General features: G+C 42.7%; 2 protein-coding genes and 1 long non-coding RNA gene across 3 annotated transcripts in view; 2 read left to right on the plus strand and 1 right to left on the minus strand.

Moving 5' to 3' along the window:
* The window catches only part of LOC310734791, a 318,442-nt gene that overhangs the window by 115,228 nt on the left and 176,798 nt on the right, over positions 1-26,416 (plus strand). The window lies entirely within an intron of this gene.
* LOC310734697 (uncharacterized protein) lies at positions 6,016-13,803 on the plus strand. Its single transcript, XM_083557064.1, has 2 exons — positions 6,016-6,343; positions 7,569-13,803. Exon 2 carries the CDS (start codon positions 7,658-7,660, stop codon positions 13,130-13,132), a length of 5,475 nt encoding a protein of 1,824 aa, XP_083413190.1. The 5' UTR covers positions 6,016-6,343; positions 7,569-7,657; the 3' UTR covers positions 13,133-13,803.
* On the minus strand, positions 14,001-26,177 carry LOC310734905 (bone morphogenetic protein 2; the record flags this gene model as incomplete). The annotated part of the gene is made up of 8 exons (XM_083557378.1): positions 14,001-14,873; positions 14,953-14,987; positions 15,341-15,587; positions 16,951-17,067; positions 17,142-17,407; positions 17,479-17,590; positions 25,994-26,107; positions 26,154-26,177. 8 exons carry the CDS (start codon positions 26,175-26,177, stop codon positions 14,367-14,369), a joined length of 1,422 nt encoding a protein of 473 aa, XP_083413504.1. The 3' UTR covers positions 14,001-14,366.

Genomic DNA, 26,416 nt, shown 5'->3' on the forward strand with positions numbered 1-26,416 from the left:
CCACGCCCCCCTCGATAGCAGTCACGCTGCTTCCCAAGATTACCGACAGCTGTGGCTCATGAAAGATCAGACTACATAAACTCACGTTCTTGAGTCACAGGCTGTCGGTCGTTATATTGTCAAGCTGGACAATCGCGTGGCTGCTCGACCGCCGGCTGTATGTGCGAATTCCACTTCCGACTTGGATTACTCATTGCCGAAGGCTTTATGGATTATGCTTGGGACATTCGAACTCATAGCGGACAACGCGTATCGAGCGGATGTCTTTGTTTGTTGTTTTCAACGGCTTATGAGTGTTTTTGTGTTGTACGGTTGTTGAAATAAAAGGACAATGATCGGACTATATCGGCTTCCGCGTCTGCAGCCTGACAGAACGACCGACCTATACCGAACGCGGATTCGCCATTCCGCGATTCCGACCGCGACGGATCGGCAGCTGAACCCGGCTTCGGATTTCCTCCGGAAGCTCAGTGCCGCTTCTCGCGGTTCAGATCCACAGAAGCCGGATCATGAGAGCGCGGCTGCGCCACGCCCCTCAGAGAGCGCGAGGGGATTACCGGCTCGTTACTCGGGGAAAAAAGACGAATTGGGCGGATTTCTGCAAGGCATCGGCGAGTATGTGGCTGTTAACATTTCCCGGTTTCCTTCCGTACGAGCCAAGATTGCCCTCTGTATTTCCCTCCTGTCTGGAGAAGTTCTTGCCAAAGCCAGCTCACTATGGAGCGCCAAAGGGGGCAAATTCGGCTCACTCGCCGAATTTAGCGGGCTGCTTCTGGGGAAGTTGGGGATAGAGGTGGTGGATCTCCACTACAGTCCCCTTGAGGAGGAAGGTGCTCCATTCCAAGGTTCTCAAGAGCACGCGGCTCCGTGCCGGATCTCCCATGCTCCTGGAAGTCAGCCCCAATGTTTTGATGAGAGGGCTGCTTCATCTCAGGGTCACTACCAGCGTGCTGCTGTGTTCCGGGGTTCTCGTGGACGCACCACACCATCTCCGAGCGTCGGCGAGCACACAATGCCGTCACAGAGCTTCTACAGGCGTGCCGCTCTGTTCCGAGGTTCCCGTGGGCGTGCCACGCCGCCACAGTGTCTCCAGGAGCGTACTTTCCCGCCACAGAGTCGTCACGAGAGCGCCGCGCCGCCACAGAGTCGTCACGAGAGCGCCGCGCCGCCACAGAGTCGTCACGAGAGCGCCGCGCCGCCACAGAGTCGTCACGAGAGCGCCGCGCCGCCACAGAGTCGTCACGAGAGCGCCGCGCCGCCACAGAGTCGTCACGAGAGCGCCGCGCCGACACCTCCGGTCACAGAAGGCGAAGTGACTCCTCCGAGTCCCTCTCCAGACGACACCCCATCACAGAGCCCCTTCCAAGGCGACATCTCGCCCACGGAAAGCTCGGCTCCGCCCCAGGACCTCCAAGAGAGCTCCGCCCAGCTCCCGGTCCCTCCAGAGAGCTCCGCCCAGCTCCCGGTCCCTCCAGAGAGCTCCGCCCAGCTCCCGGTCCCTCCAGAGAGCTCCGCCCAGCTCCAGGTCCCTCAAGAGCGCTCCGCCCAGCTCCATGCTCCTCCCGAGAGCTCGTCTCCGCTCCAGGCTCCTCCCGAGAGCTCGTCTCCGCCTCCGAGTGACCCCACGAGCTCATCTCCGCTTCATTGTCCCAAAGAGAGCTCCACTGATGTCGTGGACCTCCAGGCGAGCCCTTCTCCGCTCGTGGATCTCCAGGCAGGCTTCACCTCATTTCCAGGCTGCTCAGTAGGCTCCGATCTGCTCCTAAGGGTCCCAAGGAGCGCCCCTACGCCCAGGGGTTTCCCTGTGCACTCACCCCGGCTCCAGGACTGCGAAAGGGAAGTTGAACCGCTGCCCCCGGGTTCCACCGACGGCGACGGCTCACCCCACAGTCCCGCAGAAGGCGACGGCTCGCCCCCAGCGCCCGCAGAAGGCGACGGCTCGCCCCCAGCGCCCGCAGAAGGCGACGGCTCGCCCCCAGTGCCCGCAGAAGGCGACGGCTCGCCCCCAGCGCCCGCAGAAGGCGACGTTTCGCCCCCGGGCTCCGCAGAAGGCGACGTTTCGCCCCCGGGCTCCGCAGAAGGCGACGTTTCGCCCCCGGGCTCCGCAGAAGGCGACGTTTCGCCCCCGGGCTACGCAGAAGGCGACGTTTCGCCCCCGGGTCCTCTTCAGGGCGAAGGATCGCATCCAAGCTCCACAGAGGGCGACGTCTCGCCCCCGGGCTCCACAGAAGGCGACGTCTCGCCCCCGGGCTCCACAGAAGGCGACGTCTCGCCCCCGGGCTCCACAGAATGCGACGTTTTGCCCCCGGGCTCCACAGAAGGCGACGTTTTGCCCCCGGGTCCTCTTCAGGGCGAAGGATCGCATCCAAGCTCCACAGAGGGCGACGTCTCGCCCCCGGGTTCCACAGAAGGCGACGTCTCGCCCCCGGGCTCCACAGAAGGCGACGTCTCGCCCCCGGGCTCCACAGAAGGCGACGTCTCGCCCCCGGGCTCCACAGAAGGCGACGTCTCGCCCCCGGGCTCCACAGAAGGCGACGTCTCGCCCCCGGGCTCCACAGAAGGCGACGTTTTGCCCCCGGGTCCTCTTCAGGGCGAAGGATCGCATCCAAGCTCCACAGAGGGCGACGTCTCGCCCCCGGGTTCCACAGAAGGCGACGTCTCGCCCCCGGGCTCCACAGAAGGCGACGTCTCGCCCCCGGGCTCCACAGAAGGCGACGTCTCGCCCCCGGGCTCCACAGAAGGCGACGTCTCGCCCCCGGGATCCCCGCATGGCGACGTCTCGCCCCCGGGATCCCCGCATGGCGACGTCTCGCCCCCGGGATCCCCGCATGGCGACGTCGGTCCTCCAGGTCCCTCTGACGGCGACGTCGGTCCTCCAGGTCCCTCTGACGGCGACGTCGGTCCTCCAGGTCCCTCTGACGGCGACGTCGGTCCTCCAGGTCCCTCTGACGGCGACGTCGGTCCTCCAGGTCCCTCTGACGGCGACGTCGGTCCTCCAGGTCCCTCAGAGGGTGGTACGACGTTCCTGGTCTCCGCCCGGGATGTCCTCCACTCCCCGGTCATTGTCATGGTTGGCGTCCAGTTCCGGTTCCCCGCCATGGAGGTCGCTCCGGCTCCAATCCCCGCCAGGGGCTTTACTCAGCCTCCCGTCAGCACCGAGGGCGTGGCTCCGTTCCGGATCCTCCTGCAAGGTGTTGTCCCATGCCGGCTCTTCGCAGAGGATGCTCACCAGGCCTCCGTTGCTCCCAGGCGTCTAAGGAGGCCTTCCTCGGAGTGCCCTGGCCCGCCTGGCATAGGTGGGTTTTGGGGCGTCAGGTGTCGCCCCTGGAGGGGGGGGGTACTGTCAGGGATTCACCCTGCCACGCCCCCCTCTGTAGCTGTCAGGGATTCACCCTGCCACGCCCCCGTCTGTAGCTGTCAGAGATCCACCCTGCCACGCCCCCCTCGATAGCAGTCACGCTGCTTCCCAAGATTACCGACAGCTGTGGCTCATGAAAGATCAGACTACATAAACTCACGTTCTTGAGTCACAGGCTGTCGGTCGTTATATTGTCAAGCTGGACAATCGCGTGGCTGCTCGACCGCCGGCTGTATGTGCGAATTCCACTTCCGACTTGGATTACTCATTGCCGAAGGCTTTATGGATTATGCTTGGGACATTCGAACTCATAGCGGACAACGCGTATCGAGCGGATGTCTTTGTTTGTTGTTTTCAACGGCTTATGAGTGTTTTTGTGTTGTACGGTTGTTGAAATAAAAGGACAATGATCGGACTATATCGGCTTCCGCGTCTGCAGCCTGACAGTGTGTAAATAAATCCAACCCCCCGTGACAGATTGGTGTTTTACTTTAATGATCCGTGAGCATTTCTCTAAATTCTGTAATTGTTTTTCAGTTCAATAATTTCCTGCTGTACTTAGAGCGTGTTCACAAAGGCATTTTAGATTGCTGATATGTGAAATACAAATCCTGTCTGCAGTGTGGCCTGCATTTGTTATTTTTTATGTTTATTCAAATTGTTTCTAATGTTTATTCATTTTTATACAGTTTCTTCTATATCTTTGTGTGATTTAGTGTGATTTTAAAATAGTATGAGGAATAATTATTATGAATTTATCCATATTGCCTTTCATTTCAACTTAGATAAAAAGATATTTTTTTAATCACTTTGACAGGCAGTTTTGGTCACGTTATTACAAAGTTGTTTCCGTGTGCTGTGTGTGAAAGAAAAAAGTTGTATATAGACTATATGCAAGACTTGACAGTTCTAATTCGACTAGGAAATACTTAGTCCGGGACACTCCTACTATTTACATTTTTTTTATGTACACTTGCATACACTTTTGCTTTACAAGAGTGTTGTGAAATCTCCATTTGTAAGTCATGGCACCATTTTGTAATCTCATAAACACATGGGTCATGTCAGCTCTGTTGAAATAACCTGATATGATTGCTTATATGGTTTCTAAAACTCTGGGACTCTGAGTACATAATATTTCTTAATATCTTTCTCAGTTGAACGTAACTCCAGCATCGAACTCAGGTATGATGAGTGACTTTCAAACAGCTGAGATAGAAATGTGTAGCTTTATAGAATAATCATTCACATATTGGAATCTTTTTTCTATATGAAAAATAATCTATTTTACTGAGCAAATAGTTTTGAACTGAATTCTTTATTTGCATTACATTTATTTTAACAAAAAATGCTTACAAATGTAAAATTCAAGATTGGCCAAAACCCTGTTTAGTGTTTTGTCACAAATTTACTTTTCTTTTTACATAAATCTTACTTATTTTGCTCTACTATTAGGGTGAGATTTATTGAAAAACTGCAAATCTAAATGTAAAATCCAATGCTTTAATGTCCCATCAGAAATTTTTACCTTGAAAGAAAATTTGAGTATCAGCAGGGATTTATGTCTTTTTTTCCCTCTCTTTCTTCCATAAAAATATCTTAGTAATTGGTGTACAGTGAATCTTGTGCTTGTGCCAATGTACAAAAAAATGAGTGTTTTTGTAGGATCTCATGTGTCTGCAAATTATGTTTTTTTTCCTCCATTGGCTGCTATGCGCTTGGCCCATATGTGGACGTCCGTCACTTTAAAACCAACAGGGCTTGTCTTTGCCACCTAAAGCTCTTCGGAGGGAATGCAGCAGTGCTCCAGTTGTCCTATTATAGCCCTGCCTTCTTGCTCAGAATAAGACTTGACACAAGAGCCATTTGGTTGTCCCGATTGCTGAGGGTTAGAGAGCCATCTGCCTTGCTCCATCTGATCCACCAATGACATGGGCACTAGCAGATAGTAAAAGAGCTTTAGATTTATTCGATATTCTAGCTGCTTACACAGCCCATGAAGGGCTGGCTGGGCGTGTTGTTTTAGGCATAGCGCAAATGTGCATACATATATACATAAGTTTTGAATATATATTATCCTGATATCAGCAGGCATCAGTAGTTGTACAATATATTGGAGACTGTAAATTATATTAAAGGTGCACATTCAGATTTGCCAGCTCAGCAAAGCCTGATTCTCCTGATTGAAGAGGTCCAGGCCATTCCTGTACAAAGTCCAGGGCTTCTGAAATAGAACAACATGAATAGCATGACAGCATAAATAACATGACAGTATAACTAGCATGACATGGTGCTGTAGTGAAACCTGAGAAATCACTGACTGTAAAGTGTTAACGTTAAATAGTAAAAAATAATAATAATTCTCTTTCCTAGCCGGAAAGTATGTCCAGTCAGAGTGTTATTGATTAGCATGACTAATGAGAACAAATATCCATAAACAATGCTCTCAAGTATTGTAATCGGCTTACATTGGCCTCTTAAATTGTGTGACACTTGCTCGGTTGCAAGCAGCTATATTTTACTCGGCTGTTTGCAGGAGACAAAATGAGTCACACACCCAGACTTGGTGTAACCACCTTTACCCCAAGAGCCCTGTGTGAACAGAAGGCAGCAAGGGATCTTCCCGAATAGAAGCTCTTTTAGGGGGCTGAGAGAGAGGTAAAAAAAAGGGACAGTAATGGCACTTATGCCTCCAATACCAAAATAGCAAATGAGTGCTCACCAGCTACTTCCCATGCTCCTACTGCACTCAACCTCGCTCAACTACTGTGGTTATTTTAGTAGACTCTGCTTCTTCCACTCGCTTTTCAGACTCTTTTGGTTTGCCCCATGGATTTCTACGTTTATCCTTAACTACATGTCTTTATCACAAGAACGGCTGTATTTTTTAAAAAGGTGGCTCTTTATGGATTTCTAAATGATCATCCTTGGAAAGTTTGGCTCCTCTACTTGTTGAAACATGAAACATGGAAATTTAGACAAAAGGTAAGAAGGAAGATTTGCCATTAAATTATTAAAAATGTCTTTTCACTGTAGAAGTTTAAAACAGAAAGATAAGTTGATCCATAGTCGGTAGTGTTGTTTTTGTTGTAAGTAGATTAAATACTACTAAAATGTATTCTATTGTTTTTATTTGGATTTATTGTTCATTTGGACCAATTCTTTGTATCATTCTCTACTTTTGCTGGGTTCGTTTTTTCATGTTTTCTTCTCTTTTTCGCAATTCATTGAATGTTTGACATTTTAAAAGAAAACAACTTAATAAAGTGTTTCTTGGAGTTTAGCAAGGTCTTGTTTTTGGGAGCATAGTTTTTAGTTACATGTAAATAACAGATGCAGGGAAGTTGTCCAGACAGCAAGTCGATACGAAATGACGAGCCCTGGAAAAAAGCGTTGGCGTCCAAATTCCCTTGGCTGCTTTCTAGGGTCATGTATCATAACGTTTGCGAGGGTTTTATACCTTGCTCCCTGGATCACTGGGGTCCTGTCAAGTTGTCTAGCAAACTTCAAACTTACAGCTGAAGGATTTTTGTGTTTTGGTTTGAATATACAGTATTGGTGCTTTTACTGGAATTATAACAATGTGATTTAGTTCTGTGTTTAATCTAAGAAAGAAAAATAAGAAGAATGAAAAATTATGACAGAATGAACAGTTGCTGTTCAAAAACCTCAGCAACATAGAGTTTGATAGCTTTCTTGTGTGTGTGTGTGTGTGTGTGTGTGTGTGTGTGTGTGTGTGTGTGTGTGTGTGTGTGTGTGTGTCTGTGTGTGTGTGTGTGTGTGTGTGTGTGTGTGTGGGGGGGGGGGGGGGGTTGTTCCAGTCGGTTTTAGAGTCTAAACTTTGTTATGGAATTGCAAAGGAGGTAACAAATTGTGAGCCAGAGTAATGAGCTGAAACAATACATTGACAACAGGCAGGGCTTGTGCATCATGTGAATGCTGAGCTATTTTGGTCAAGCCCATGGATGGGAATTGCTTATCTTCCTGCTTGTAGTCATGCTGCTGCACATGGCTTATGAGTTGAGAAAGGCAGATAGGCATCCAGGCTCTCCTAAAAATAGTTTATGTGTGGCTTGGTACATTTCACTTAAATGTGCACTTTAACCTTCTGGTTTAACACATGAGAAGGTTAATGGTCTGAAAAAAAAAAAAAAGCCATTTCATATTAATCTCTTTTTTCTTTCTTTTCTTTTTTTTTTTTTTTTTTAAGGAAAATCAAGAGGTAGTGGTGAACCACTGGTGATGGCCATGTAGGATGTTCCTGACATCAGACTAACGTATGTGGATTATACATTCACAATGAGCTGCCTGGAGAAAAAGTATGCAAGCCATAAAGCCGGCGTGCGGCACCCCTTCAACCTGGACAGTTTTATGGATGAGACGGACCGAGAGGTTATGAACCTCACCGACCGAGCCTTCAAGAGCCTGTGCATTGGCGATGAGGCAATCTACAATGACTCAGAGCTTGTGTCGTCTTTAGTAGACTGTCACAAGCCACTAGTTGAAGAGAAACCAAAAAAACCTCGAGAGAACTCGAGTGTTAAAAAACATGGAGCTCACCGGCCCAACGGTGTGTACAACACCCCATGGCAAACGAATAAAAACACTTCGAAAGTGTCATCGCTTTTTGCTGCACTTACATCTAAGAAAAGCAATGACATGAAAATAACAAATGGGGACTCGTGGGACAAGTCAGCGCTGCTTAGCATCCAAACAGAGTTGTCAGAGTTTTCTTCAGATTATCAGAATCACCTTCTGAACAAAGACTTTTGCCAGAACAAAAGCCATCATATCCAGGATGTACATAAATCATCAGGAAAATCTAAATATCAGCACAGCAAATCCACTAAACTGAGAAAACTGAATTGCAAAAACTTTTTCCTGCACAGTGAATTCAGCCCATTCCAATCCTGGGGAGACTTAAATCGTTTTGGACTGGAGAACATGGGCTTGTTTCGATGCAGTAGTCCAGCTGGACTGTACGATTCGCCACTTTACAAGGAACTAGACAATTCAAACACATTACCTGTACCAAAGGCAAATAAAAGAGAGACAAGCCAAAGCACCTCACCTCGGGAGCCTGGGCATAAATCAAAACATGATTTATTACAAAAAACCGCACCACCGGTACCAGAAAAACCCTCTGAGCTAAAATTACCCCAAATGCCTAATGTTCAAATAGAGACTCTTCAGCCGCAAGTGCTGCTGACGTCCTCAGGGTCGTTTCAGAGGTGTCAGTCTGAAGGTGACCTTTATGCTCCATGGAGGAAAAATCGAAGCAGGGCAAAAGGTACAGTTCAGCCACTTATCAGCTCACCAGACTGTGAAAGGGCAAACCCTGTAGACGAGTGTGCAATACAAAAGAAAAAAGAGGTTAAAACTGTGGAAGAACCAACCTGCTTAAATTCAACCCCATTCAACATTTTACAGCTGTTGACTCCTATTATACCATCCAGACAGGGTACAGGAACCTCAGACATATTGCAGGCTGTTCATTCGCCCGCAGTCCTCGATATCCCAGGACTTCACGAGACAGAGATCCGTCCATCGCCCGACATCAAACGTGAAGGATATAAATCCAAGGCATCGGGTCTGTTGTTCAATCTCAAGGACAACAGAAAACGAGTCAAAGCAACATATAGCCCACCAAAATTTAAAGGCTTGGATGCAGCAGACCAAAATAAGCTGTCTCCTCTGATTGAACAGGATATGCCCAAAGATTTTCTGCAAAGCCCAGAAATTGCAGATGCTAAAGCTGCATCAGCTGTTCGAAACACTGATAGGTGTCCAATGAGTCCTAAGACTGCAGACACACAAAGCTCTCAATCAAGCAGCCATATAAAAAGTGGATTGCCTGATGACTTTTTGGGACTTAGTCTGCTGCACGCTGGCTCACCGGTGGTATCTCTGAAAGCAAAAAAGAACCCTGTGGCCAAAGCTACATATCCATCTTTATATTTGTACCGAAAATGTAGTCCGGTAGAATTGAATACTAAAATAGTGCCAGTGGATGTAGCGGGTTCTCAATCTATAGTAAAAAAAAGTGCAGAAAAGGAGCTGAGCAAAGAGAAATTTCCAGAGAGGGATAATAAGGAATTGCAAAGAAAGCATAATTCAACTAAGCAAGAAATCGGCAATGTAAACCGTGAACCCTTGAACAATGCTGAAACCGCAAACAAGGAACCGGCCGCTCTAAAGGAAAAATATTTGCAGTCAAAGAAGCACAACGCACAACAAGATGCCCCGACACATCCGGGTAGCAGGAATCAAGAACCATTATATACAGGAGAAACATGTAAGGCAGAGAAAAGACCGATCAGAAATAACGAATGCCAGAGTAAAGAAATAAACGCTAAGCATTTGTTTTCCGCAAGACAAAACAACTACATCAAAAATGAAAGATATTCAAATGTAGAAGAGGATGAGGAACATAATGAAGACAGTAAGGAACGTGAATGTTGGCAAGAGAAAGTGAATTCGGGAAGAGATGAGCATGTCGATGTGCAGAAAGATAAAGGTAAAGTGCAGGAAAATACGGACGATCCACATAACAAAGAGAGTTTTACGAATGACGCCTTGGCACAAAACAATTCGAACATGCTCTCAGGGACGTGCACTGAGCAAAGAGTATCAAAGAATGCTTTTTCGATGAAAGGAAACACATCAGCAAAAATAGCGCTGTTCACTTTAAAGGAACAGCCATCGAATGCAGGCTCAGGCGCAAAGAAGAAAAACATTGTGAAGGATAAGTACGAGCTAGCCACGGTGGCGCTGGAGAAAAGGATTGCTGAGAGGGAACAAAAACAACTGCAAAGTGGAAGGCAAAGTAAACAGGATTTCCCTGTGAACAAAGGCCGCAATCGGGACAGCATTCTAGAATCGGGTCAGACAGAAACTTCAGAATGTGTAATACCAGACAGGCGAGGTCAGATTGCTGTTTGTGATTTTATACCACCTAGCCAAACCGTTCAAAGCATATCAGACATACACACCAGTCCGTGTCATGTGCCTGAAGTAATATTAGCTGAGCCTTATATGCACGAAGGTGCTGCAAAGCACAGCCCAAGCAGACTGATATACACAGACAGGGACAGATCTGACAGACAAAGCCAAGAAAGTGTCACAAAAAATATCAAGTCAATGTCTAATGAGCTTAAAGAAGCATTAAGCATGCCTAAATATGTAAGCCTTGATCAGGAAGGCTCAGTAGTCCAGGACTGTTTTGACAATAAGCTCATTCAAATTGAAGATGAGTCATCTCTTCAGAAAAAGAACAGCTTTTATAAACCTGAGGCACCTCCAAGAAGAGAAAGAGCAAATTCCCAAAGTGAAGGAAGAATGATAAATGAAAGAATGGATGACTTGGGAAATCTTGAGCGATCAAAGAAAGAATTTTTAAGTACAGAAGTTCAGAAATCAAATCTAGCAAAGGATAAAGGACCAGTAAAGGGCCATGTATCATTGCTTAAGGACAAATTAAACAGAAAACACGAACTGCCGAGTTTAAACCTCCAAGAATGTTTGAGTCAAGAAGAAGGTCTAATGGACTTCCCTGGAACTGACTTCTTGAACCAAAAAGCGAATTCACCAAAAGGTATAACAGGTTGTCCTGAAGTTGAAAGAATTTTAGCACAATGTTATATATCAAGAGAGGCTGATTTCGACAATCTACCTGAGAACGATTCGAAACTAGCCATGGGAAGTATAGAACATCTAACTGGAGAAATATCTGATGAACCGGACATTAAAACCGTTCAAGGCGTCACACTAAATAAAGGGGACATAAAATATATAAACAAAACAGAGAACTATAGTGTTTCTGAAGTTTTGATTGAAAATGCAAGCCAGGTCAATTCCAAATGCCATGATGAAAGCTCTGTCAAAGAGAAATTAACTAACCATTTTCCAAAATCGGAGGATAAATCTGAGAAGACATCACCCTTGAATGCTAATTTGAATTATCACCCTGTTAATGCTTCAGCCGAAATTAAAACCCTTTATGATATTCTTAATCAAGCCGAACCTTTATCATCATTGGATGTTAAAGAACAATGCAATCATATTTCCACAGAGAACTCAGAGAACTGCTATTTACAGCAAACAGAAAAGTCACCATGTCTAACTAAAGGTGACGAAAAAAAAAGTGAAAATTTAGACACAAGGTATTCCTGTTCCAGTAACAACCATGAAACTAAACTGCAACACTCAGACCTGGCAGTTGCTCCTTTAAAAGATGTGGAAAAAGGAGAATGGGTGCGTTGTTTGATAGACTCCGCTCACAATCTGACGCCAACATGCCGTTCCAATGCCTCTTCTCCGACAGCGGGAAAACTTGCTTTATTTAAAGTTAAAGACAACACATTCAGTGCGTCCCCCGTTACCAAAACAGTAAGACCTGTACTCCATAAAACTGTCGCAGGAGTTTCACAGCCATGGTCTCCAAGAGAAAGCTTGAGTGGATCTGAAAAGGGTGAAGAGGATCCAGAGTTTTTCAAGGATGCCATGGACATGCAAAGTCCAATGTTGCCTCTTGCACTTGTTCGAATCCCTCAGCCAAACCAGTCCTCAGTACAGGTCATACCCCCATCTCAATCTCAATCTCAATCTCAATCCACCACAGACCAGGAGAAAAAAGGGCTGAAAACAAAAAATAGTCCTGCAGTGCCAGAAGCCGAGGAGTGGCAATTGGTTACAAGCTCATTTTCTGAGGGAATAGAAAACTGTGAAATGAATGCAGAAGACACTGTCGAGGAGTTCGCATTTACTGCATTTAACACCGCACCCACAGAGAGCATAGTGGAATCAAAGGCGCCAAGCGAAAGATCGGAATCAGTCTGTAGTGGCATAGAAAATCAGGTACAAGGCAAGCCACCTGCCGTCCCTCCCAAAACGGAGAAAGCCCTACGTCGTGCCATGAAGCTGACCACAAAGCGAATCCAAAAAGCAGAGGCGAAAAGCAAATCAGAGCGTGGCCGGAGCAGCGAGAAGGGCTCTTCTCAGAAACGTGAGAGGAGGCACCACAGTAGCGACAAGGTCCTCGCCGAGAGATCTTACCAGCGAGAACACAGCACTGACAGAGGTAGCAGTGATCAAAGCACTGAGGAAAACAGCAGTGGAACATCTCTGCCTAAGACTCAAGCAAGTGAAGGTCATGGCACAGTAAAGAAGAAAGATACAGAAAGGCAACTACAGCAGACACGGTATAGCAGCCTCACTAATACGGATAATGAGGATGCAAATAGCAGTTTGTTTGAAATACAAAAGGAATTACAGCACAAAGATCAGAATGTGAATGTTGACAGTGAGAGATTGGGGCGTAATAGTGAGAAATACCTGCCACACAAGCTGTACCGCAGGGCTCATAGTTTAGACCGATTTTCAAGTGATAAACATGAGCATAGAGACGGCCCTGCCTTGAAAACCAATACTGAGACAATAAAGAAGCCCAGCACTGCACAGACAGCACTGTTGCGACAAAGCAGCCTCGAGCAAACTTACGGATCTCCAGCTAACAACATCGTAGCACAGTCTTTCCCAATGACTCAAAGGAAGCTTCTGCAGGATCTCAATTCTGGACAGTACTTTGTGGTCGACATGCCAGTGCAGGTCAAGACTAAAACCTTCTTTGATCCAGAAACAGGAAGATATGTCCAGCTTCCAGTTCAGTCGCTGGAAGGGACAATACCAAGGGCACAATCTGTAGAAGTTGTGAATGCAGCTCCACTTATGCTCTATCATGGCTTTGTTCCAATGCCGGTCTCATCCTTGCCGTAAAAATCCTTTGTGTAAACCAAGCTCGGTGGTGGCTTCTGCTTACTTTGATTGACTTTCACAAAAAAACACAAATAAGCGATTCAGATCTACACATGCGCTGTGTGTGAATTTGAAAGAGCACTTTTTAAAAATAAACAATCAGAATTTGATTACGTTAGATTAAAATAGATGAAGATAAAAGATCACTTTATAGACCAGTAAATGGTCTTGGAAATGGTCTGAATTCATGCATTAGTATGTTTTTGTTCCTGCAAATACATGTTTTATACATGTTTTGTTCCTAGCTCTAAAAAAAAGGAAACGTATTGACATTGGCCTTTGGGATTTTCTAATGATTGCGTATTTTGTAATGCTTGATAAATGACGCTTTTCACAGTGATTTTTGCAGGTTTATTAAATAATAATATAATAAGAATAAGAAGATGATGATGATGAAGAAGAATTTTCACATGCCATATTTACTTTTGCTGATATCAAGATGCACTGATTTTCAAAACATGTATGTCTTAAATGGCATATTTGCAGGCTAAATTTTACATTAACAATGTATATGGTGTATTTATGTCATATTTTGTGTATTCTGAAATGAGTGATTGACTGAATTCATGAGGCTGTGTTGCTGGCTTCAGGAAATGTAAACCATTCCAATAAAAACACTCACAAACAATGAATATTTAATATTATAAGTAAAACTGGTCAGCTTTAAGTGACTGGTCCAAATAAACCCCTGTTCAGATCATGCAATACCCATTAGATGTGATTTATATTTTTACTTGATATTTTCACTTCACGTACATTTTCATGAGTTTGTAAGACATTTATGATTCCTTAGGTTTCCTAGAGATGTGAATCTGAGGTATATCACAGCATCTTTAAACATTTACTTTAATATATGTAAGCGTTTAAGAGAAGTAAGGACAAGCTAGTGTGCTGCCAGTGTGCCCATGTGACAATTATAAATTATAATCAATGAGCTAAACTTTTCCCGCTGAAAATCTTTTGATTTTTGGTAAGCAGTGACACCTTGTGGTGAAAACTGGTATAACATATCTATTGTTTGCATTTAGCTCGACTCGATTTTTCACTTCTTCTCACAAAGGGAAAGTAAAAACGTAATAGATGAGATTGAAAGACTAAAAATGAAACTTTTTGGTTTATACACAAGCATCATGTTGCAACACATCACCCTTTATTCACAAACATCATTCCCTATGGGTTATATACAATAGTGCGTTCAGTGGCAGCCGCAGCTGCCTGCCACCATGTCATCATATTGTTTGAGAACAACGTTTTCCTCATCGTCAAAATACAACAGACTTATTGGCTGAAGTTTGTCTGGTACGCAGCATGGCCGTCCCACTTTGTTAGACAGTTTTAAGGTATTTACTATTGACTGCACAATGGCATGGTTAGTTGCATGTAAGTTTCCACTGAGCGGAAATGGACAGGAGCCTGTGCAGTGGTTGGCGTTGTAGCCCCTTGGTGATATTATCCATCCGGACCAGCCGAGTTTCGCGAAGTCAACATAGAGAGGTGTCCTTTGACAATATATATTTTCAGCCGCCCGTTTATGTCTACTCCTGCGCCTTCGCACCGCAGCCTGTAGGGAGCTTTTGTACTTGAGGAACTCTAAGGAGAATGCAAGGTTCTGACCCCCTGTGGAAACTCCTTCACCTGTGGATTTCAGAAATGTTACTCTTATAAGCCCAAAATCTAAAGCACCATCCATATTAAAAGATGACTATATTACGAGGGGCATTCAAGTCAAACCAAGACTTTTAATGTTGCAGGTATAAAATTGGACTCTGGCATGGCGGTACCTTATACAGTAGTAAATGGCTGGTGTGCACTATTACTGATAGAGGGCCAATCCAAAGAACAATAATCAAGATGATAGGGAACAGTGTTAGTGCATGCATGGAACAATGTGTGGTGCTGAAGTTTCTTGTGAATGAAGGTGTAAAGTGTTAGGGACGATTCTGATCTCGGTTGTGGTGGTTCCCTGATGATGAAGTGAAGCAAACTGTCCTAGGATGGTTCAGATGTACTGACAAAACTTTCTAGGGCGACTCTTTCCAGACCTTAGTTAAATGCTGGGATAAGTGTATGCATGTAGTAGGGGAGCATATTGAAAATAATATTCAGTTTCCACTCCATGAAATGTGTACTTTTTTTTTATAAACTAAAAAGTCCCGGTTTGACTTGAACACTGTGAAAAGTTTTTTAATGCAGGATAAATAAATCTTGAAAAACGTGTTTGTAAAATGCTACTGAGGTAGTTTTTACCTGAGCTTCTCCGACCATCATTTGAGTAGATCACCAGGTAGACCTCATTCTCCTCGAAGGTTGTTTCTCTCGCACTTTGAACAGTTGTCTCCAGCCAGTGTCCAGATGTCGAAGTAGAAACGAGCATGAAACCGTTATTTGTACTGCTACTGAGAATCCATTTGGTGACCTTGTAATACATGTGAGAAAACACATTTATTTTTTTGTCACACCTTTTGTTTGTCAGAACAAAAAGTGAATGGAGCGTGAATGTGGAGCTAGATGTTGTGGGACTGACTGTAAAGAGTGTGATTTACAATTAAAAATTCTATGCTGAACCTTTAGATGGTTTGAGAGGAACCAGACTCAAAGTGGTAACCATCCTCATCAGGCTGAGTTTAAACCCTGGTTTAATCCTAATACAAGCATAAATCATGTTGAGATGGCTACAGCAAGAGATACAGATATTGGCTCTGCTTCACATCATTATAATCAGGTGTACAGATGAATCTGCTACTTAGTGTCCTAGTGTCAGAACTCTGTACCTGCAAGCTGTAAAAGTAATTCTGTGACAGTTTAAACCTAATATCAAAAATTATTTGATTTGCAGCAACGAATCCCCAGAACCCAGAATCAGACTTCAATAGATAAATGTGACCTAATCACTTAACTACATCCAGCAGTGATTATATCAGTCTAATCCAGAAACCAGTCTTTATTTGGAGACTTTATATTAAAACCGGTGACACAAAAAGCTTTATTCAACCCAAAACAATGAAGTACTCTGAGAATTGCAGCAGTAAATATGACACACACTTCTATGCTACTCGCTTTTGTTCAAATGAAGGAATGCAGCAAGAGAATAAAAAGGAGAAAGGGATAACTAAATGCTTCCAATGAAAGATTGACAATTTATCAGTTCATTTAACAATGTGCTAATATATTCTTCTTCTTTATAGTATGTTATTATTATTATTATTATTAGTAGTAGTATTAGTAGTAGTAATAGTAGTATTTGCTGAAAATGATAAAGATGATAACGATGAGCATGATAAAGATGAGGATGAGGAGGGTGAGAATTCACTTTTTTAGAAGAAGAAGAAAAAGAAGAAATGAGAATATTATAATTATTATTAATTATAATATTATATTAATATTATTAGTGGTAATAGACTATAAATATAATGTATGTATTAGGCATAAATAATCGGTATACAAGAGATATAGGTCATAATCACAGTAATTACAGTTTTAAGCAAAAGTTTGCACACCCCTGCATGGCCAAATTTATAGGTGTTACTCATTTTTATATATAAAAAAGAAAGTGATTAATTTTATGTGTATGTGTTAATGCACTGTTATTTTGTACTTGGAGCAAAAAAATAAAAAATTATTGAAGAAGAACTTCAGTAGATATCAAAAACTTTCTGGACATTTATATTAATTTCAGTGACAAGGATGAGCTTTTCACGTATAATACTGTACTGTAGCAATAAGAAGGTTCTCATGTGTCATGTGTGTATGAAAGCAAGTGCATGTCCATGTGCACCCACTGTCTGTGTGATGTTAAACACTTCCCATCCTTCAGTGTGCACTGGCAGGACCCGTGAGATGATCAGGTTCCCTCTCCAAGGTTTCACTCTGCTATCCAGCACTTCATACAAATCCACCTGAAATCCGATATCAGAGAGAGTGTGTGAGTCTGATCAGAGATCTGATCCCCCGTGTTAAAGGACATACTCACTCTGTAAAAGTGGTGTCCTGGTGAGACCGCGTGCGCGCGCCGAAACCAGCGGAATTCCGCCTTGGTGATCTTCTCCCGGGGGTTAAATGAAGTCAGGTTAAAAAAGTAAAACGCTCCATTCGATTGTGCTGAGAATAAAATGCACAAAAAAGTACGTGAAGTTAAAAGAATAGTGTGATAAATGAGCAGGTGCTGCAGGTGTTGCTGATGGTATGAGTGCCGCTTTACGCACCTTGCAAGCTCCTCACGATGTTCCCCGGCACAGTCTCAGGGTGTCGGATGTTCTCCTCGTACATCTCCAGCATGAAGCGAGGCGCCTTTTTGCGCGCTGCAGGACGCCGAACATCTCGGACCTGAAGCGCGTCGTTCCGTGTGGACACATCTGTGATTACGCTCGCATCTGGAGCTTCCGAAACATCAGCAGGCATCAAAGTTGAAAGAGACACCAGCTGCAGGACAAAAAGACCCAAAAGATAAAGACATCTCAACACAGTCATGTCAAGTTACTGAGGTGCAAACAGAGCAAGCAGGAAGGAACGGAGAAGCTCGATCCAATATGGCATGAGGTCATGTGAGGCTGGACTGCAGTGGTGCACTGGGCAGTGTTGGGATGTAAACATCTGTCCATTCACCTCATTTTGTGTGTGTGTGTGTGTGTGTGTGTGTGTGTGTGTGTGTGTGTGTGTGTGTGTGTGTGAGTGAGATCAACGGCACGAGCTGCTTTTTATACAGAAGTATTATAAATTCAAGCCCAATTGTACGCAATAAAACAGGAATGGAACAGTTCTGAAGTTCTGAACCCCAACTTATGTATAAGAGAACAATAAAGATGCAATGCTTCATAGAAATTATAAACAACACCAATAAGAACAAAAGTTCAAAAGAACGAATGAAGCAGAACTTCACTATCCACACACACACACACACACACACACACACACACACACACACACACACACACACACACACACACACACACACATATACATATTCAATCATCATCATCATCATATATATATGATGATGATGATGATGATGATTGAATTCACCCTTTAGGCAAGTGGCAAGTACTACTACTACTACTAATTATTATTATTATTATTATTATTATTATTATTATTATTATTATTATTATTATTATTATTATTATCTGGTCTTGTTGATGTGGATGAAAATGTTGGTGATGATGATGATGATAATGATGATGATGATAAGGATTGTTATTATTAATACTTGGTTCTATTAAGGATAATGGTGATGATGCTGCTGCTGCTGCTGCTGCTGCTGCTGATGAAGATGATGATGATAATGATGATAAAGATAATGATGATAAAGAAATTCACTTTTTAGATAAGCAGAAATAATAATAATAATAATATCTGCATCTGGAAAGTATTCACAGAGCTTCACTTTTCCACAATTTGTTATGGTACAGATTTATTCCAAAATAGATTAAATTCATTATTTTTCTCAAATTTTTACTGACAATATCCCATAATGTGAAAGAAGTTAGTTTAAAAAATCTTTGCAAATTTATAACAAATAAAAAATGAAAATAATCACAAATATTCACAGTCTTTGCTTTGGATGTGTGATGATCGCAATTTTTGAGCTATTTTATGAGTTGCTCAGTAGCTTCTAGTTTTATAACCACAAATGTCTGTATAAGACTGTAGAAAGAACATTACTTATGTTAGTTCTCACTCTCCAGTGTTCTGTATTGTTGAAAGATTTATGATCACACTCTTGATGTCACCCAAATAAGGATGAGGTTCCCCTTTTGAGTCTGGTTCCTCTCGAGGTTTCTTCTTCATAACATCTAAGGGAGTTTTTCCTTGCCACAGTCACCATGGCTGCTCATCAGGGATAAACACACATCGTTCACCCTAACTGTTAAATTCTGTAAAGCTGCTTTGAGACAATGTCTGTTGTAAAAAGTGCTATAGAAATAAACTTGACTTAATTTTGCTATGAATCATGACTGAGCTCAGGGGCATCCTGTTTCTACTGATCTTCGTTGAGATGTTTCTACAACATGATTAAAGACCTGTGGTAAATTCAGTTAATTAGACATGATTTAGGAAGACACACACTGATCTATATGAGGTCCCACAGTACATGTCAGAGCACAATCCAAGCCACAAAGGAATTGCCAGTAGACCTTAGAGACAGGATTGTATCGAGGCACAGATCTGGGGAAGGGGACAGAAAAATTTCTGCAGCATTGACAGTCCAATATGGTATTCATCATCCGTAAAAGGAAGAAGTTTGGAACCACCAGGACTCTTCCAAGAGAGGGCCACCCAGGCAAACTGGGGAGAGAACAGCCTTAGTTAGGTAGGTTACCAAGAACAAAATGGTCATTCTGAAAGAGCTCAAGCATTTCTCTGTGGAGAGAGGAAACCCTTCCAGAAGAACAAATCCAGAATCTCTGCAGCACTCCACCAGGCCTGTTTGGTAGAGTGGCTAGAAGGAAAGCCACTCCTCAGTAAAAGGCACATGACAGCCCATCTCAGGTTTGCCAAAAGGCACCTGAAGGACTCTTAGACCATGAGAAAATTTGGCCTGACTGCCAAGTGTCATGTCTGGAGAAAACCAGGCACCGCTCATCACCTGGCATTCCATCCCTACATGGTGAAACTTGGTGGTGGCAGCATCATGCTGTGGGGATGTTTTTAAACAGCAGGAACTAGAAGACTTGTCAGGAATGAGGGAAAGATGATGCGGCAACGTTCAGAGACATTCTTAATGAAACCTGCTCCAGAACGCTCTGGACCTCAGACTGGGGTGACGGTTGATCTTCCAACAGGACAACAACCCTAAACACACAGCCAAGATAAAAAAAGGAGTGGCTACGGAACAGCTCTGTGAATGTCCTCGAGTGGCCCAGCCAGATCCCCAACTGAACATATGAAATGAGATATGAAAATGGCTGTGCACCGACGCTCCCCATCCAACCTGATGGAGTTTGAGAGGTTCTGCAAAGATGAGTAGGAGAAACTGCTGAAAAATAGGTGTGCCATGCTTGTAGCTTCACACTCAAAAAGACAAGGTCGTAATTGGTGCCAAAGATGCTTCAACAAAGTATTGAACAAAGGCTGTGAATAGATATGTGCATGTGATTTCTTTTTCTTCATTTTTTTTAAATACATTTTTTCACATTGTCATTATGGGATATTGTTTGTAGAATTTTGAGGAAAATAACAAATTTAATCCATTTTGTAATAAGGCTGTGGAAACTGTGGAAACTGTGCAGCGCTGTGAATACTTTCCGGATGCACTGTATTACTGCCTGATAAGAGAATTTATTTTGTTGTTTGTACCCACTAAAGGGGTAAGAGAGGTGCGAACATTAACTAATGACGTCAGTGGACAATGAAAAGACGTGTGTACTCCTGGCTAAGAGCAGTGTGGGTTTTTTGTGGCAGTTTGCTGTGTGTTATCTGTGTGCAGTCAGGGCTCCCTGTAGTGTGTTAGGTAAACGCAGAGACTCGGCGATGACGCAGGGCTAAAGCCAGGCTGACTCCGGATCACCTCGGCTCGAAGGGGTGGGATTTTTCTACTCTGTCTTTAGTGAGGCATCTGATTCTGCTTCATTTCTTTGATGGAGAGCCTTCAGTGCTGCTCATAATTACACAAGTTCTGTGATGCCTAATAATTTTAATAATAAAAGAGATGACAGAATACCAGAATACCTGTAAAAGGGTGCTAACTGACAACACAAGGGTCATGAGTTCTAATCCAAGCACTACCATGCCACCCCTGCTCAGCTCTTTAAACAACTCTCAACTGCTCACTTTTATAAATGAGATAATTGTAAGTGGAAAAAAAAAGTCAGACTACAATGATACAGTTATACAAGCTATTGCTTGCACTGAAATTAGTGCACATACATTGCCTAAGATATTAACATTATAGAAGTGTGGTAGTAGTGAATAGAACCTGTGGCAGTGAAGTCATTGTAAGCACAGCAAACTCAGACCATCAGAAGCAGCTAGTTAAAGAACAAGATGTTTCTGCATGCAGGGTGCTTGTGCTGTGTTCCTCCAAGCTGTGTTTTCAGTAAACTGACACATTGATTAGAAGAGATCAGGATTTTTGTGTGTTTAGGATGTGGGATGAATCAGGCAAGTCCAAAGAGAAGAAATGGGTAGAAAAGAAAGAAAGAAAGAAAGAGAGAAAGAGAGAGAGAGAGAGAGAGAGAGAGAGAGAGAGAGAGAGAGAGAGAGAGAGAGAGAGAGAAAGCAGAGTAAAGGGTTGACAGGGAGAGAGAGAAATATGGATTATTAAGTCTCCTTATTGTTACATAAAAGGTTTCCTGGTGGTCTAGTGGTTAGGATTCAGCGCTCTCACCGCCACGACCCAGCCATTAGGGTTGCACAATCCAGTTCACTCTTAGTGCTGATCTCAAGCCTGGATAAATAGGGAGGGTTGGGTTAGGAAGGGGATCCAACGTAAAAACGTGTCAAATCAAACATGCGGATCACGAATACGGATGATCCGCTGTGGTGACCCCTAATAGGAGAAGCCAAAATAAAGTTTTTAATGTTACATAAAAGTGTGTTAACAGTACAGTATATGTAGGGGCCCGGCAGGACTAGCTAAAGCAGCATCACTAAAAGGGAGAGATAGAAGGTAACACAGACATGATCTCTGGGATAAGAGACGGCCCACCACACCACCGTCAACAAATCTGAGTGAATGCGTGAGAGTGAGGGAACGACAGCATACACATGTCTCAGTTCACAGAAACACTAAAAATCACAAAAATCCTTGATCACCATAAAGATCTGCTTCTTTACCTCAGAAAAACCTTGAGAAAAGGCTTGATTAAATAAACGGGTTTTCAGCCTAGACTTCGAAGGCTGTTCCATAACTGGGGGGTATTGTAAGAGAAAGCTCCACCCCCTGCTGAAGTCTTTATTATTTGGGGTACCAACAAATAGCCTGCATCTTTAGATTACAAAAACAAACTTGGAAAAAAAAACTATCCCAGAAATAATGTACAACTTACTGTATATCTGGTAGGTTCATGAATTCTTTAAAGTCACAAATGTACAGGAAAAAGAAAAGAAAAACACAGACTTGTTAGATGCACTCATAACCATTGCCATATCTTTTCTATTTATTTACTTATTTGTTTGATTGTCTGTTAAACAAGAAAATCAATACACTTATTTGATTGTTTTTCTCTGTCTCTCTAATTCCTTTCATTTTGCTGTTTATTTATTTATTTATTTATTTATTTATTTATTTATTTATTTATTTATTTATTAGACTGTAGTCCTGAGTCAGTGTAGCAGACTGTTGACATTAACTACAGTGTACTACAATGACTCAGGACTACAGTTTGCACCTGATCACCATCACCATCAACATTCTGTGCAACCCAGATGAGGATGTGGTTTCATCATAAATCTGGTTCCTCTCAAGGTTTCTTCCTTATGCCATCTCGGGGAGTTTTTCCTTGCTACAGTTACCACCGGTTTGCTCATCAGGGACAAACATACTTATAAAGAACATATTTATTCTTTGTCACCGCATTATCTGTGTAAAGCTGCTTTAAGACAATATTCATTGTTAAAAGCGCTATACAAATAAAAATGAATTGAATCGAATTGAATTAAAATATTCTTGCATGTCTAACCAGCTACTTTATGCAATGCAGTTTTTATTGACTATTATAATTTTACTTTTGCTTAGTCAATGATTAGAGACATTATGCCTATTGAATGACACAGCATTAAACATGTATAATTATATTTAAGCATAAAACTAACATTTTGTTTCATTATTTATTTTATGCAACATTTAGTGATAGAGGGAAGAGATGCAGGTAGTTGGGTTGAAAGAGGCAGATGTAGAGGACAAGGGGGTATGGAGACAGATGATCCTCTGTGGTGACCCCTAATGGGAGCAGCCAAAAGAAGAAGAAGAAGAAGAAGAAGAAAAAGAAGAAGAGAAGAAAAAGTAGAAGAGAAGAAGAAGAAGAAGAAGAAGAAGAAGAAGAGGATTTAGTGATAGCTCTTCTCAATGAAGAACCAACATTTATACATAAAAAAAAAACAGGTGGTTTAAAAACTAATCTGTCTCCACTAGATAGCAGCATTGCTTCAGAAAAGGCTGCTCTCGGGGTCTTTCCACAACTTTCATGCTTGTACCTGGTCTTCAAGGCTACATGTACTGTATGCATAAATTGCAGGAATCACATGCTAGACTGCCTGCTGTCCTGATAAACTCTAAGCAGCATTCAGGAATTTGCTAGAGCTGCATCATACCCTGAGAGAACCCTCTGAGCACCAGGAGTAAAGTACCAGTTATGCACTTTGTATAGAGAGAAATGGTACTCAGAATGTTCTATCATGTTCATGCTAAGTCCATAGCAGTAGACTTATTTTGAGAGAGTTTTCCCGGTCAGCGATGCACACTCGTATCTGTGCCCTTCTCTGTTATTATTCGACTTGCGAACACCTGGAAGGTATTAAAGGAGCAGTGAGCGCTGCTGTTGTTCTATCAAATATGTGCAGGGAAAATACAATTATTGCTAAAGTGGAAACACACCGCACAGGGATTATAGGAGCTCTGGCGTTTTATGTTTTCTGACTGAATTTTGCATGACCTTGGGGCCACGGGGCTTAGCAGGGTGTCGGGGTTAAAGAAAGGAGGAAGGGTGTGTGAGCAGATGCTTTGTTGCTGCTTATTCCTCATTTCCTTGTTATCTTTCGAAGCTGGTTTGTGTGTTTGTCGCACACTAAATGTGCATGTTTGCCAGTTTTGCCTTTTGAATTCTTACAAATATCACCAATATCATTTAGGAATTATTTATAATGCAAAATGAGCAAAATGTCATTTTCTATTTAGCACATTATACATTTCACTCTTATTGTGAGCGACTTACAATTATCAGTGGAGGGTTAAGGGCCCTGCTCAAGGGCCCATCGGCAGCAACTTGCAAGTGGAGATGAGATTTAAACTAACGGCCTCCTGATCAGAAGTCCAACATCTTACCCATTGAGCTATATATATATATATATATATATATATATATATATATATATATATATATATATATATATATATAAACACAGATACCCAAGTAGACCAACACAAAGACACTAATGGACACACACACACACACACACACACACACACACACACACACACACACACACACACACACACACACTACATGAACAAAAGTATTGAGACACCTTTCTTTTCCAGCCATATGTGGCTCTTTGCTCAAAAGTTAAAGGCACACAGTTGTATAGAACGTCTTTGGACGTCCTTCATTTGAACTACGAGACCCAAATTTTCCAGCATGAAAATGCTCCTGTGCACAGATCCAGCTCTTTGAAAATAAGCTTTACATGGATTAAAAAATTTCACCTTCTACACCTTTAAACCCTATTGAACACCTTTGGGATGAATGTGAACGCTGATGGCACCTCAGGCCTCCTTTCTTCCTCACCTACATCAGTACCTTACTTCACTAACTTCTTTGGGGATGAAGAAAAGCTCACAGATCTCCACAAAATCTAGCGGTAAAGCTTCCCAGAAAAGTGTATGTTATTTATTATAACAGGTAATAGGGACTTAATGTGGAATGGGATGTTCAAAAAGATTTTTTTTTGTCTTTTGACCTCAACAGAGAGAAAAACAAAGGCAAACTTGGGAAATAATGATTATATACAGTATATATACGGTGTGATGTAAGTGATAGCAGAAACATGGTTTACGAATATTCTGTAACATTAAATTTACCTATAAATGTATAAAAAATTTCACGAATCAGTTTTTCATTAAACAAAAAAAATAAAAAAATAAAAATAAAAAAATAAAAACCCACTCTGCCAAACTGATGTGGTATAAGTAAAATAAAACACTTTTCACTGAAATATGGTCAGGAAAAGACTTGGATGTGCTGTTATAGGAAAGTGATTCATGGTAGATTATTTGTCTAAAACAGGAAGCCATGTTGCGTTTTATTCCTTGCATGAAACAGGTGCGTCGACAAACCTTTTGACTTGCACTCAATCATAATGAAAAGAACCTCTGTTTGTTTGCAGTTTTTCTCAGTTGCTTTGGAGTGTTTCTCAGATCAGAAATGAAATTCTCAAAACGTCTTGTTCAACCTCCATTTAATCACTTGTGCTCATCATACTAACATCAAATTGCTTTTATTAAACTGTGAATGATTTGGTACATTCATTTAATTGATTGTGTACGAGTGTCTGCTGTTTCCTACATTATCAGTTGTTTATGTTCATGTTGGTAAAAAATATATTATACTGGTTTCACCTGAATAGTTTTAACCCCCAAAACATCTCAGCATCAGTTCATTGCACAACTCATTGAATGCAAAATGATTAAACCAGTTGTCAGAATGAGGAGTGAGGTTAGGGGTTAAAGTTAGTGGACAGGGAATGGGGATTAAGGGTTAGGGGTCAAAATGAGGGTGTGTCAGTTAGTGTAGGTCGTTTGGGTAATGGGTAAAGTTATGGGTTAGGAGTTAGGGGTTTGGATTAGAAGAGTTCAGGATTTGGGATTAGGTTTAGGAAATGGATTTGTTTTGGCCTCGTTCTTTTACCACACAAGCCAAACTATATTCTCATAGTGCAGTTATGTGTAAAGCATCTCTACCTTGTACTCTATCTTACGTCTTGGACAATTCCAATTTCATCCAAATTTTCTACACATATATTTGAACAGATAAATGGATTTGACCCGGAAGTTTTTGGACTCCCACAGGCTCTTGTCCATACGCTAGTAAAACCTCAGAAATCTGTCCCAACATCCATGTGTTTAAGCAATGCCTGGACCCACATCTCCCAGCTTTCAGCACATTCTACCTGCTCCTTCCCAAGAGGCTTCTGGCACTGCCAAATTGATGTCTTCTGACAGCTGAGAATTATCCGGAAATGAACCCGGCCATCTGACACCCCTCTCTTCTCCAAGAACTGCCCCTGAAACACACATATACATACACATACACATACACACATGTCACACCATGCGTTGACTGATAAGACACATTGGCACATGGCAAACAAACAGTGGTGGGTGGGCTGTAAACCTCTGCCTCACTGTAACTACTGGGGAACACGTGTGGAGCATCCTGTTGAGGAAAATGAATTGAGATATAAGAAGTGATCGGAACGTTGACAGTTTTATATTTTGGATGTACTTGTGCCAGAGGTGGAAAGTAACGAAGAACAAATACTTTTTTTACTGTACTTAAGTAGATTTTTTTTATATCAGTATTTTACTTCACC

This window comes from Silurus aristotelis (genome assembly GCF_946808225.1).
Source record: "Silurus aristotelis genome assembly, chromosome: 12".
In the NCBI taxonomy this organism is placed as follows: domain Eukaryota; kingdom Metazoa; phylum Chordata; class Actinopteri; order Siluriformes; family Siluridae; genus Silurus; species Silurus aristotelis.